The sequence below is a fragment of the Pygocentrus nattereri genome, chromosome 23 (genome assembly GCF_015220715.1).
Source record: "Pygocentrus nattereri isolate fPygNat1 chromosome 23, fPygNat1.pri, whole genome shotgun sequence".
Lineage (NCBI taxonomy): Eukaryota > Metazoa > Chordata > Actinopteri > Characiformes > Serrasalmidae > Pygocentrus > Pygocentrus nattereri.
Window position 1 is genome coordinate 28,277,758 of NC_051233.1, and position 14,732 is coordinate 28,292,489.

General features: G+C 41.3%; 1 protein-coding gene across 2 annotated transcripts; it reads left to right on the top strand.

Moving 5' to 3' along the window:
• The first annotated feature begins 5,888 nt into the window (after positions 1-5,888).
• LOC108437076 (zinc finger protein 37-like) lies at positions 5,889-11,821 on the top strand. 2 transcript variants are annotated; one of them, XM_037533271.1, is made up of 4 exons: positions 5,889-5,977; positions 7,948-9,017; positions 10,293-10,441; positions 10,616-11,821. In XM_037533271.1, the coding sequence occupies exons 2-4, from the start codon at positions 7,980-7,982 to the stop codon at positions 11,604-11,606; spliced, it is 2,178 nt and encodes a 725-aa protein (XP_037389168.1). In that variant the 5' UTR covers positions 5,889-5,977; positions 7,948-7,979; the 3' UTR covers positions 11,607-11,821. The 2 variants fall into 2 exon arrangements, with proteins under 2 accessions (XP_037389168.1, XP_037389167.1); XM_037533270.1 differs by having other exon boundaries at positions 10,293-11,821.
• The last annotated feature ends 2,911 nt before the right edge of the window (positions 11,822-14,732 follow it).

Here is a 14,732-nt window from a genome sequence, read left to right on the forward strand (position 1 = left end):
GTTTTTATTGTGCCTTTAATGACAGTTAACTACCAAACATTCCAGCCAGTGCTCATCAGTGTTTTAGATACCGCTAAGTGGTCATTTCAACCAGTTTAACTTTACAGAGACACACTTGCCAGTCCAAAGATTAGCTGTACTGTTAGTGTAAGAGCGCGTTCAAATAGCTAAAACTTATAATATGTTTAGAAATTTGATAGTTTCAAAGGAAAAAGGGACTGAAAAACGACTAAATATTTACTGAAGCTCTGGTTGAGATGACATTCCTCTTTTGTTGTGATAGAAACCAGAGGTTATGATGTCTATAACACAAATATTGATTTTATTTATTCTAATAAAATAAATCTGTGAATCCACGCATGCCTTAGAGTGTGATGGTGATGGAGGTAAAATAGTGGTAAAATCTGGACAAGATCATCATGAAACAATGTCTCAGACATGAGGCACCATGTTCAGTGCCATTTCATGTAATAGCTTTCTGTGAGGGAGCTTTGAGAGGCGTTAAACTCTCAGACGTCTGGTTCCTATCACCACCATTGTGAACAATTCTGACTCTAAGCTTTTCTAGAGTAGAGCATTTCACACCGAACCACTCGGAATTTGCTTTGTTTACATCTCAGCCATTTAATTATGCAGAAATTTAGAAAGTTTAGATGAACAAAGTATCATCATGACTTAACTAGTTGGCAGGTTATAAGCACAACAATAAAACACTTGCACTAATACTGTTTATTTATTATTTGTTATATATTATTGAATATAATTTATCTAGCAAAATGTATATAATATAAATTCTACAATTTGATATGTAGAATATACATATGTAAATTAAGATGTTATGAATGATATAGTTTAATATAATTTGATATAATGCAAAGCTTACACTAATATTGTTTATTACTTATTATATATTGTTTTTAATGTGATTTCTTTTCTAATTTCTTACTAGAACATTCATTTGCTCAGAAGATTGCATTGTCAATCATTCGTCAATCAGACCTTTGTTGCCTTCATAGAGTGAGTATCTCTTTATTTACTTATTTATTTACTTATTCATTTGATTGCTTTATTTTTGCACTATTATGCACTAAATGTCCTTCAACTACAACTGAAGCCACAATTTACATATATCTAGACTAAAGACATTTAATCTCCATACATTTAATGGTTCTTACATACACCTAGTTAGTATTGGGTGGCATTGCCTTTTAATCGCTTAGCTTGAATCAATTGCTTTAGGCTGCCTTTCACAAGCTTCTCACAGTACGTTGCAGGAATCTTTGCCTGCTCCTCCTGACAGAATTGATGCAACTCAGTCAGATTCTCAGTTCAGTCCACTTTCATGTTCTGTAGTGCACCTCCTTTTTCCAGCAAAATAGCCCCACAACATCATACTGCCACCCCCATGCTTCACAGTTGGGATGGTGTTCTTTGGACCAAAAGCCTCACCCCTTGTCCTCAATACATATAGCAGGTCATTGTGGCCAAGCAGTTTGATTTTTACTTAATCTGAGCAGAAAAGCCTCCTCCAAAAGTTCAGGCCTTTGTCCTGGTGATCGCCTGCAAATTTTAGTTTGGCTCTTTTATGCCAGTCTTAGAATTGGGAACCTCCTCTAAAGGTTGGCCCTTAATACAGCCACAGATGCGCTCCTAATTAACTCCTAATTATAACAATTGTCAAATCAGAAGCTTCTAAACGACATTATATCAATTCTTAAAATCTTCCATATTATTTAAAGGGACAGACAAGTTCTGTGGGAAAACGTTTGACTTACTGGAAATCTGACATTGTGAATTAAACATGGAGTTAAGTCCGTTCTCTTTATTTCTCTCCTCAGAAACGCTGCAGAGATGCATAAGTCTGTTGTCGTCCTTCTGCTGCTGGTCTTGTATGCCGCAGTGACCACCGCTGACCTCACCTTCTATGATAAACATATAAAAACCAGCATGAAACCGGATGAATGCAACACACAGATGAAACCTATAAATGACGTCTATGGCTCCTGCAAATACAAGAACACCTTCATACTGTCCACTAATGCTAAAGTTGATGGTGTCTGCCGTAAAAGCATGACAAACGAAAGCACGGAGAAGTTCGATGTGGTCACTTGCACTAGGAAGGATCCTAAAAGTAAAGACTGTGTCTATGATGGTATAAAAGCCAACAGAAAAATCGTTGTGATTTGTAGTGACCAGAAAAAACCTGATCACCTTGAAAACTGATTCAGTGGATTGTTCTGTTGAAAAGGTGTCATGAGTGTTTTTCTGTTTGGTTGAAGTAAACTGGCATGAAGACACTTATACTCTGGCTTTAATAGCAATAAAAATGCATCATCTAAAAATGCCACATTTGTGCTGAGTCATTTGCATTTTACAAACCCAATGCCAAAAAAGTTGGGACAGTACTTGAAATGCTAATAAAAACACATAGCAGTGGTTACTGAAGTCTGTTAGACCTGTACTAAACTGAAAACAGTACAAAAACATGATATTTGATGTTTTACTTGATGAACGTCACTGTTTTTGTAAATATGCACTCATTCTAAATTTCATGCCTGCAACACCTTCCAAAAAGGCTGAGAGAGAAGCAGTTTACCACTGTTTTACATCACCTTTCCTTTTAACATCTCCTGATAATCGTTTGGGGATTGAAGACACCAGTCGATCCAGTTTTGAAAGCAGATTTTCTTTTGCCATTATTAGCTTATACAACTCTATAGCTGCACAACTACACAGGGCCTTCATTGGCGTATTTTGAGCTTAATAGGCAGGTCAGTCTAGCATCCGCACTCCTGGAAGCTCCTTTTATACCCAAGCATGATTGCGTCACCTTTGTAAGATGTTTATTGAACATTTCCCAATGCTCCTAATCTTAATCGGCTCCCGTCACATTTCCAGAACAAGTTACAGGCGTCGATTCTTGAACGAGAATATATAACTGCATTTCCAAAACGTTGGGCTGCTGTGCAAAATGTAAATAAACACAAAATGATTTGCAAATCAATTAAACCCTATATTTCATTGAAAATAGTATGAAGACATGTCCAAATGTTGAAACTGAGAAATTTTATTACTTTTTGAAAAATATTTGAATTTGATGCCAACAACACGTTCCTAAAAAGTTGGGACAGGGGGCAACAAAAGCTGGTAAAAAAAAAAGATTAATGGTGATTAATTGGCAACAGGTCAGTGATTCCAGTCCAGACCCGTCACCCACTGATAACATCTGGTGCATTATGAAATGAAAAATATGACAAAGGAGACGAGTGTCCAGACTGCAAAGCTACATTTACAACACTGAGTCACGAGCTAAAACATGAGAAATGCATACAGACTCGAGGCCGTTCCCTGGTCCTGGGTGTCGGACCAGCTTCAGAACAAAGGCTAACATGCCAGCTCACCTAACGACCCTAATGAAAGAGAGAGGCCTTCAGTTTCAGCCACAAATGAGAAAAAAACAACTCGACGATAATGCTAATTTCTGCATCCCCATAAGATTATAGTAATATTTTAGCACTAAGTTAATGGCAATTCTGGACATTTCTCGGTTGTTCTAGACGAAAGACGGACAGCTGAAGCTCGTGAAAGACATTCCATGTGTTATTGGAATGTGGCCTGACACGGAGCTGCTGCTGCTTTCATTTCTCACGACTGGTTGAAAACTGGTTGCACTACAGCTTGCAGCCTGTGACGTAACTGTGGAGCAGAGAGTAGAAGCGGAACGGATTGAATCAGGATAACGTCCTTGATCTGATTAACTCAAGGGAACTTCTTACAACCCACTGATCCAGCTTTTACGAAGATTCCGACGTTCCAATTTGTCCTTTTTTCTTAGGACCTTTCTCAAGAGCAAATTTAAGAAAAACAACTTAGGAAGATGCTGGTGAATGAGGTCCAACGTCTCCAGGTCTACAACATCTGGATGTGGTGTCGTTTTATTGTGGAATCGAGCACAGAAATCCCTGTTGCTTGCATCCACCATATGAGACAGAAAACTGCAGTAAATTCCACCTCTTCACGTCACAGCAGCCACGTTTACATGCAGCCTATTAATCCATTAATAATTCGACTAATAGCTCAATCGGAATAGAATACGTCCATGTAAACACCTCAATTGGAATAGTCTAGTCCGATTGTGGCCATTCGGAATACAATTTATATCCGATTGAATGAGGTGGTTAAAACTCTAAATAATGTGTTAAGTTTATACCGTCTAGCACGGCTGAGCAGAAGCTGGTCAGCAGAGGAGACGAAGTTTATGCTCTGATCTTTAAAAGACGGTGGTGGGACGGACGTCCAGCTTATGTGTCTCAGAACACGACGTCTTCCTTAATAAGGACACGTGATGTACGTTTTTCTGAGTCTGCCGTCATTTTAAAGCAATTAAAAACACAAACATTTTAATAAATGGCCGTCTTTCTGGTGGTGATACAGCTGGTTTGAAGCTTATAAACAGCTCACAGTGACAGTTAGCCAGGATAAACATACACCAGGCTTAGTTTTCCCAATGGCCCAGGGCCTTATATCCCACACAAACATAGGATTTCATGCTAATATCTGTTAGTTTATAATGATATATGCTGTTCTGCGTTGTGGTCAGTTAATTTGACCAACTGTTTATATTTTGGTGCATATATTTATGCATTTGATTGCAAATATAGTCTGGTTGAATTAATTAATTAACAATTGGCCACTAAGTCTGTTACAGTTGTCCCCACCTATTAGGTTTCGGGTTACATTTGCAACATTTGCATCTATCTAATCATTAAATGAGATGAGCTTCCACAACTGTATGTGTTCCACATTACCACAGGCTGTGTTTGTTACTGTGCCTTTAAGAGTGATATATGTAAACGCACCCTGTTCTGATAGGTTGACCTGTTTTGCGCCTCATTCAAAAACCAATCAAGACTGAAATTTCTGCGAGGGGCTGCCATTAATATATGTCCTGCACGTTCTGTGAAACGAGTGATTTATGATCAACTTGACACGTCCTCCCTGCCCCCATCTCCACCAAGGATTTATGGCACTTGAGTGTGTGTGTGTGTGTGTGCGTGTGTGTGTGAGTTTGTGTGTGTGTGTGTGTGTCTGTGAGTGAGTGTGTGTGTGTGTCTGTGTGTGTGTGTGTGTGTGTGTGTGTGTGTGTGTGTGTGTGTGTGTGTGTGTGTGTGTGTGTGTGGGTAGAAAGGGACGATACACTGTGCAGCAATACACCCGTTACATCCGCAAACACCAAATTAGTTTCACTACCACTAGAACTAACGGTGTAACTGAGGAATCTCTAAAAAGAGTCTGATTTACACTTGAAGTAGATATTTTAAGGTGTTTAGTCACACAAAACCACCAGTGGGGTTACTGCTTAAATACTATATGCAGGCCACACACTCACACACACACACACACACACACACACACACACACACACACACACACACACACACGTACGATTGTCTTTCTATACATATGAAGATGTCCTTAGGTTTCTAATGATTTTTGTGTTACTGTAGTTAAAGGATATTTAAAGGACCTAAGTAATGTAGTCCTATCATAGTGAGGACATGGGGTTCTCACAAGTTAAGCAGTACAAGAACATACACACACACACACACACACAAATAAATAAATCCTTGGTGGAGTGGGGGGCTGGGAGGACGTACCAGGACTTGCCTATGTAGGCGTGTATCCTATCAATAAAACTGAACTCTCCCTCAGGGGGGGTCATACATCATATTTTGACAGAAGGTGCTGAATATATACCATCGCTGCCATTGGCCCAGACTTTCTGTGTGGAGAGGTCATGATTGGCTGGGCCGTGCCAACCACCCCCATCCCCCACCCCTTCCCCCAAAAGGTGGGGCTTTTTTCATGTGAGCATAAAGGAAGCACATGGAAGGTCATGCTTCAGTGTGAGTGTTTGTTTGGAGGTAACACAGTTGGAGTGAGCCGAGTCCAAACCTGCTGGAATTCTCTGATTCAGGTACGTTTTAAAACCAGTTGCTTGTTTCTATCAGAGCCTAGATGATTGACTGTTAATGATGTTTGTAGTTTTCCCAATACTATACTCTTAAATGGGAATTACTCTTAAATGGGAATTCCACCAGATTTGAAACATTTCTGCACAGTTCAGTCTTTAAGATGTACACAAAGTCATGCAGAGTGTGGTTTTATGTGAAATAGACTGTAGAGAAGCTTCCTAACTCACGTCTTCCCTCACAGTGGTGGTGATCGGAACCAAAGGTTGTGATTCCTGCAACACAGTAGATAGCTGCTTTATTTATTATCCAAAACCACGAGTGATGCTGCACATGCCTTGATGATGATGATGGTGAAATAGTGATGAATCTGAAAAAATAAGATTCCTCTGGGGACAGTTTGCCTTGCAGCACCCTGAATGCCGCTGTCTGCCATAAAGGACTTTAAATAGTGCATTTTTGGCAAGAAGCTCATTGTAAAACAAAGTCTCAGACATCAGGCAGTGTATTTATAACCTTAATCTTCTGTAATGGAGCTTTAGGGGTATTCAGACGTCTGGTTCCTGTCACCACCCCTGTGAACAATTCTGATTCTGTACGTTTCTCTAGAGCAGAGCGTTTCACAGCAAAGCGCTCTGAATGACTGTTTACATCTTAACCTTTTATTTATTTCTTTATTTAAAGTTTTAATGAATCCGTGGAATTCCTCTTCAAACAATGTACCTCTCTTAAAAAGCGTGTCTGGCAGCTCTGATGCTCTGATGCTCTGATGCTTTATTCAAAAAGCATTGATTAATGGTACCTAATAGCTAAGAGGCTAGTGGATCGAAGGGATGGTGTGTTGGTAAGAGTCATGCACTAAAATGCTGTAATTGCTAAAAGAGGTTTATTAAATACTGCTTCTGAATCATATGATATTAAAAGTAACCACATTTAAATATAAATCATTAAATTAAGAATCTTTGATATGATAATTAGTCCACCAGCAGTACTAGAACCCAGCTCATATCAAGTTATGCAATGATGTCACGTGCAAAATATGTAAAAATTGTGCAGGGGAAAAAATTTAAAACAAATTCCCAGGATGTGTGGCGAGGAAAGTGTGAGCAAATTTCCCTTAACTAGTGTTGTGAGTAGTGAAAAATGGTGACGAATGAAAAGATCGTATGTCATTAAGGAGAACAACAAAATGTGTGGTGAAGGTTTCGTCTTCTATCCATTGTGGAAGATTTTTTAAAAGTTCTCCGGGTGCGCTGCTGTGTGACTACTGGGGAAAAGCTGTAACGATTCACATGGTGTAATGGTATGACTGGTATGTATGATGTAATGATATGTTGTGCGGTTTGGATTGACAGAGCCATGTGTGGCAGGGCCTCTCACCTCAAAGCGTGACTAATAACTGACCAGGTCTTTGAGGTCTCTTCACGTAAACAAGACTTAAAAACTGAGTGAGGGACCAAGAGTCCTGGATTCACCAAGTAGTTGGAGATGATGGAAAGTTGAGGAGAATTTTGAGTATGAGGAAGGCCTTCATTCATAATGACGTACCTAGACACTGTTGGCCCAGCATCATTATCACTATAATTCAATAGTGATGAATCTGTTGCTGGGGGCCGAACGCATTGTTGCACAGTAGCTTTGAGGTGATACTTTGGCTTTTAAAACACATTCATGGTGAAGGGGTTCATGCCTAAAACATATTTTTTCTGATTTACCATTATTTGATATTCATGGGTCCCTTGGTCATTTTGAACAGTAAATGAAATGGCTATGTTTGCATGAATGAATGGCTTTATTAGATGTTGACTATATTAGACTCCTGGTTCCTACCACTACCACTGGTCAGTTTCTCCACAGTAAACCACTCTGTATGACTTTGTTTACATCTCAACAAGTCTGATGTTTGCATGCTTTATATCATATTTTGGAGAGTTAATTTTTCGTGTTATATTTTGTTTTATTCTACCTTTTGCAGCACATTTTGGAGAGGAACTACAGGGGCCAGCCATGTTGTTCCTTCCTCCAGCTAAGGGAGAGAGCTGTGGGACAAAGGACTTCCAGACTAAACTGTCACAGGAACTCAATCAAAGCCAGAACAATGAAAATATATCAGCACGGGTCAAAACGGAAAGTGATGAAGACCCCATTTGGGCGTGTTATGCCGCATTAGAAAAACAGTGGGACAGCGACGCTACTGGAATTAAAACAGGAGATCCCTGGATAAAATCTGAGCCCTCAGAACTTGACAAGCATGACCCAATGACCATTCGTGTTTCTAATCAGAACGCTCTATCAACTTTGCAGGAACGTGGACCCCAGGCAAACAGTGCTGCAGCTCTTAGCAGCATCACTGTAAAGGATGAAGAACCCATCTGGGGGTGCTACAGATCCATCACAGGGACTGTGGTGGATTACCATTCCCAACCTTCATCTGGGAACACTTCACAGCAGGCATTCCAGTGCCCACTAGCCGGTCTGGCACAGTGTATAGCAAATATAGACCGCTTTAGCTGCTCTGTCTCTTCAAAGAGGTTAACCACACCCACTCAGGTCATGTCCACAGTGCATCAGACTAAGGATCCAGTTCAGCAGAAGACACAAGCTTCAGGCAAGCAACATCTGAAGAACTGTACTTCCAAAAGCTTTTCTGCCAACAAGCCTTCAGAGCTTGTTGGCCAGCCTGTATACCGTCCACAACCACTAGCCAGTCTGACACAGTGTATATTGGATCTCGACAGCTTTAGCTGCCCTGTTTCTTCAAAGAAGTTAACCACACCCACTCAGGTCATGTCCCCAGTGCATCAGACTAAGGATCCAGTTCAGCAGAAGGCACAACCTTCAGGCAAGCAACATCTTAAGGACTGTACTTCCAAAAGCTTTTCTGCCAACAAGCCTTCAGAGCTTGTTGGCCAGCCTGTATACCGTCCACAACCACTAGCCAGTCTGACACAGTGTATAGCGGATCTCGACAACTTTAGCTGCTCTGTTTCTTCAAAGAAGTTAACCACACCCACCCAGGTCATGTCCCCAGTGCATCAGACTAAGGATCCAGTTCAGCAGAAGGCACAACCTTCAGGCAAGCAACATCTGAAGGACTGTACTTCCAAAAGCTTTTCTGCCAACAAGCCTTCAGAGCATGTTGGCCAGCCTGTATACCGTCCACAACCACTAGCCAGTCTGACACAGTGTATAGCGGATCTCGACAACTTTAGCTGCTCTGTTTCTTCAAAGAAGTTAACCACACCCACCCAGGTCATGTCCCCAGTGCATCAGACTAAGGATCCAGTTCAGCAGAAGGCACAACCTTCAGGCAAGCAACATCTGAAGGACTGTACTTCCAAAAGCTTTTCTGCCAACAAGCCTTCAGAGCATGTTGGCCAGCCTGTATACCGTCCACAACCACTAGCCAGTCTGACACAGTGTATAGCGGATCTCGACAACTTTAGCTGCTCTGTTTCTTCAAAGAAGTTAACCACACCCACCCAGGTCATGTCCCCAGTGCATCAGACTAAGGATCCAGTTCAGCAGAAGGCACAACCGTCAGGCAAGCAACATCTGAAGAACTGTACTTCCAAAAGCTTTTCTGCCAACAAGCCTTCAGAGCCTGTTGGTCGGCCTGTATACCGTCCACAACCACCCAGAGACCAAGGGTGGGACAGCGACACTACCGGTATTAAAACAGATCTCTGGATAAAACCTGAACCCTCAGAACTTGACAAGCATGATGCAATGACCCTTTGTGTTTCTAATCAGAAAACTCCAGCTTTGCAGAAGAGTGGACCTCAAGCAAACAGTGCTGCAGTGCTTAATGGCATCGCTGTAAAGGATGAAGATCCTATCTGGGCTTGCTATAACTCTGTCATGGGGACTGAGAACCAGAGAGCAGAGATCAACATTAAACCTGAAAGTCTACCAATCAAGGAGGGTGTCTTTCCTGCCACTCATTTTTTGAAAGCTAGTTTTGAAACAGTAAATAAGGATTACTATTTCCAGCCTTCATCTGGGAACACTACACAGCAGGCATTCCAGTCCCCACTAGCTGGTATGGCACAGTGTATAGCGAATCTAGATAAGCCTAGCTGCCCTGTTTCTTCACTGAGGTTAACAACGTCCACCCAGGTCATGTCCCCAGTGCATCAGACTAAGGATCCAATTCAGCAGAAGGCACAACCTTCAGGCAAGCAACATCTGAAGGACTGTACTTCCAAAAGCTTTACTGCTTACAAGCCTTCAGAGCTTGTTGGCAGGCCTGTATACCATCCACAACCACTCAGAGACACTATTGTGCACCAGAAATTGTCCCCTGTGCATCAGACTAAGGATCCAATTCAGCAGAAGGCACAACCTTCAGGCAAGCAACATCTGAAGGACTGTACTTCCAAAAGCATTACTGCTTACAAGCCTTCAGAGCTTGTTGGCAGGCCTGTATACCATCCACAACCACTCAGAGACACTATTGTGCACCAGAAATTGTCCCCAGTGCATCAGACTAAGGATCCAATGCAGCAGAAGGCACAACCTTCAGGCAAGCAACATCTGAAGGACTGTACTTCCAAAAGCATTACTGCTTACAAGCCTTCAGAGCTTGTTGGCAGGCCTGTATACCATCCACAACCACTCAGAGACACTATTGTGCACCAGAAATTGAAGGTACCTAAAGTTATCTTGGTTCCTTTGTCCTCATGCCCTGTTGACAATGTCCCAAATGTGACCCTCAAACAAGCACATGCTCTGAATTACAGCAAACCTGAAGCACAACAGACCACAAATAAGGTAAATTCTCCATATGCAGGACAACAAGGGCAAACTGGAAAGTGTGGTGAAGAAAACCGGTTGCAGCTGAGATCTGCCCAAGAGAAGATGTTAGAGAAGACCAACAAAGCCTCCTGTCGTTACTGTCAACACTGTCAACAAAATATACGCTCACATTATAAGGAAGGAGGTCCGTATAAAATTCCGAGCACATCAAAGTTAAGCAACTTGCCAAGAAACTGGAAATGCTGCAAGTGTGACGTTGCTTTCACTCAACCAGGAAACTTAAGTTATCACTTAGCTAAGAAGCACAAGTCTTCCTTCCCATGCCAAAAGTGTGGCATGGCATTTGACACTAAAAACAAGTTGCAATATCATAAATATTCCCATGAATCCTCTGTCTCGTGCGATAAGTGCGGGAAGGTCTGCCGCTCTACGTTTCATCTCAGGTATCACAAATTTATTCACAATGAAGATGCGGTCAAACACTTCTGTGAGCTGTGCGGCAAGGGCTTCAGACTAAAATCATCCCTCCAGGTGCACATGACCGTGCACACTGACGAAAGACGACACGAGTGTCCAGACTGCAAAGCCACGTTTAAGGTTTCCAGTCACCTCGCCAGACATCGACTCATGCATACAGACTCGAGGCCGTTCTCATGCCCTGTGTGCAAGATCGGCTTCAGAACCAAGGCTAATGTGCAAGCTCACCTGAAGACTCACGAGAAAAGAAGCGGCGAGAGGAAGAGAGGGATGAGGAAAAGAAAAAGAAAGCTGTCTGAGTCAGAGGAGGAGTGGCAAGAGGAAGACGATGTGGAAGAGGAAGGGGATGAATCAGATGAAGAGGAAGATGAACATGATGAAGAAGAGAACGTGGAGTAGAAGGGTGGGGAGGCAACATTGGCAATGATTAATGTAAGAGCATCATGTCATTGGGAAACCATTAGTTCAGACCATGAATGTCAAAACATGGTTAAAAACTGAGCATCTCTCTCAAAAAGCTAACTTCTGCTAGCATCCCTAGGGAATTGTAGTAGCCTTTTAGCCCTCAGCTAACTGCAATTATTGGCCATTATAGATTAAACTTGTAAAACAAATTCCATATTGTATTTAAAGTTTGTCACTATATTGTAGTTGCTGTATTCTACTGCTAACAGCTGCCTGAAATCTGGTTAGTCTACGGCTCATTCACAGCCAGTGACGTAGAACTTCCTGAAGGCCTAGGTGGACATTTTAGTTGTAATATTGGTCCCAATTAATGCAAATTAAAATGTGATTGGTTCTCACGTCCAAACTGTGTTAGCAATTCATCTTTAAGGCCTGGGATCAATGGGACGGCTAGATGGACTGAATCTGCTCAGATGCCACAGAAAAAACAGTCCTGATTGGATCGTTTTGTTTGCTATTTTAAGAAATTATCCCTTTTGTTTCCATCCAAACTTTAACAATGGAAAGAGTGTGTAGTCTTTGTGTAGACATGTAGTAGTAGTAGTAGTAGTAGTAGTAGTAGTAGGGGATATGGCCTTCTCCGAAGCCCCTGAGTGTTCGTATTGCATATTATTCAGGAAAATGTATTTTATTTGCTAGAATTTTCTGATCCAGATCATAAAGGTTCTGAATACTTTAGGAAAGCATGTAACATTGGCATTAGATCTAATGTCCCTGTTCCAGTAGACGTCCCAGTGAAGGTCTGTTTCCTAATGAATGTAAACATACAAATGGCCAGAGAAGAGCTGGTTCTTTTTATATGGCATTGTAGTTTTTGACGCTTTACAATGAAATTAAAGTCAATTTTCCGTCAAACAGCTCCTCTTTTGTTTTTGTAATTATTTATTTGGCACTGTGGGAGATCTCTTGAATGATTCTGTTGGAATCTCTCTTGCTTTTCTGTGCACATGGTGTAGGGTGGGGTGGGGCGGGCCGGGGCGGGCGGGGTGGTGCGGGGTGGGGCGGGGCGGGGCGGGTGGAATGTAGAGGTTACAGTTAATGTTGGAATCAGTGCTTTGTTGGCAAGAATGGTTCTTAATCAAGAAATAAACAGTTCTTGTGCAGCACAATGCAGAAATCAAAGATTGAGCAAAACTCAGGAGTTTATGATTTAATTTTTAAATGATTTCCAGTACCTTCATCTTTTGCCTTGAGGATTGTTAGTCAACATTTTCTGATGCTGGAGTATTAATTATTAAACAATAACCAAAAAATGCTTAATGGTAATTAATTCACAAGATGGAAGAAAAATCATTAAAAGCAGACAAAAAAATGTTTTGAGTCTTACATTAAAGATATTTAGATATTTTAGAGTCATTGCTGCAATAACAGCAACTTAATCAGGTCTCTTGGGAGTCATGGAAGCTGTATGTGAGATTCCACCCGGTCTTAATTGCGTTAAGCCTAATCAAGCCGGTAGCAGTTACTTATAATAGGAAATCCCATTGATTTCTCAACATCCATGCAAAATTCAGTTACTAAGATGTAAGCTAGGCCATTCGGAGTGGTTTGGTGTTAGATCTTGATTCACAATTCAGTGGTGGTGATAGGAACCAGACGTCTGAGGAGTTTAATTCCTCTAAAAAAAAAAAAAAAAAGGTTCCTTTACATAAAGTTATACAATTCACACCAAACCTCTCTGAATGGCCTTGTTTACCTCTTAGAACAGAGCCTTTCACACCAAACCACTCTGGATGACTTTGTTGACATAATTCCACAGTACAGGAATTGGGGGAGACTCCGTAGAATTCACCTTTGAATAGCAGCGTATTAAAGTGGAATCCCAACACTAATTAAAAAAAATCAGTGGTTGAGATGTAAGCAAAGCCATTTGTAGTGGTCCGAATTATTCAAACTGATGATGATGGAGTGCTTAATGGTTCTAAAAGCCACATGAAACTGAACCAAATCTGATTGTGAGAGAACATTTTATGGAGCAATTATTAGTGGAGAGACATCCAGGCAGGGTGTTATTTTCTATGGCAAATAGGGAAAAAAACGTTTTATATGGAAAATAACACATTTTTCACAAATGTTTATATAGGTTACATCATAAAAATATAAAAAACGTAGGCTTGTTGGTGGTTTTGGATAGTAAATACCATTTCACATCACAACTTCAGGCTAACGTGGCCCGTCTGCAAGTAAAGAGTTAAGTCCTTAACTCTGAACAATGAGTGTGAATGACCATGACGTGGCGGTCATCGTTCACACATTCATGGCTCAGCTGAGGGCAAAGATGTCTGACACCATTTCGTCCACAACTATAAAACTGAAGGGTGAGACTGTTTCACCGAGACAAAGTCAAGTCGAATAAACAAAGACAGTGTGAGTGGACAACGTGGCAGTGATCAGGCACCCATTCACAGCTCCACATCCGTGGGCCAGGCAGAGGAGTCGCCAGTCACCATTGAGTGGACACTAATCCCACGTTCTGTTTTAACTCAGTAAATGAAGATTAAACTGAACATGCCCCACATATTCCTCAGCTGTTTTAAGTTGAGGGACCGTGGATGATTTCATACATTTCATACATTGGCATTTTTGAGTTGAATGAACTTATTGCAGTTCGTCTGTTGCCATGGCAGCTTTGAAACAGCCATATTGAAGAAAGGGCGCTGCACTGCTGTTGCCTTGAATCATTTTTCTGTCGTTGAAGTTGCTCAGCAGACGTGTAGAACTGAGTGAAGCTGAGTGAGCTGTGCTGTTTGAGTGAAACACTGTGACGTCTGATTTGTTAATATGATGTTGTTGGATGAAACTTATTTCTTTCCCATTGGCTCCTGGCTCCGTCTCTTTGCACGTTGGCCTACTTTCTGTTTGTTTTGCTCACCACCATATATATATACATGCATATAAGTGTGTGTGTGTGTGTGAGAGAGAGAATTTGAGTATGAGTATGAGTACAGGCTGATTGAGCTCTCTTTTGGTGGTTAATGATATGCAGTGGCGCTTGAAACAGTGGCGCTTGAGTTTTCAAATTTGACCTAAAACTTCATCAGATTTTCACACAAGTCCTAA

What these genes read in the sequence shown, in the direction of transcription:
- LOC108437076 (XM_037533270.1), top strand. Translation starts at nt 7,980, where the DNA reads ATGTTGTTCCTTCCTCCAGCTAAGGGAGAGAGCTGTGGGACAAAGGAC. An exon ending in CCCCAGTGCATCAGACTAAG is followed by an intron (nt 9,018 to 10,292) that starts GATCCAGTTCAG and finishes CATCAGACTAAG; the next exon opens with GATCCAATTCAGCAGAAGGC.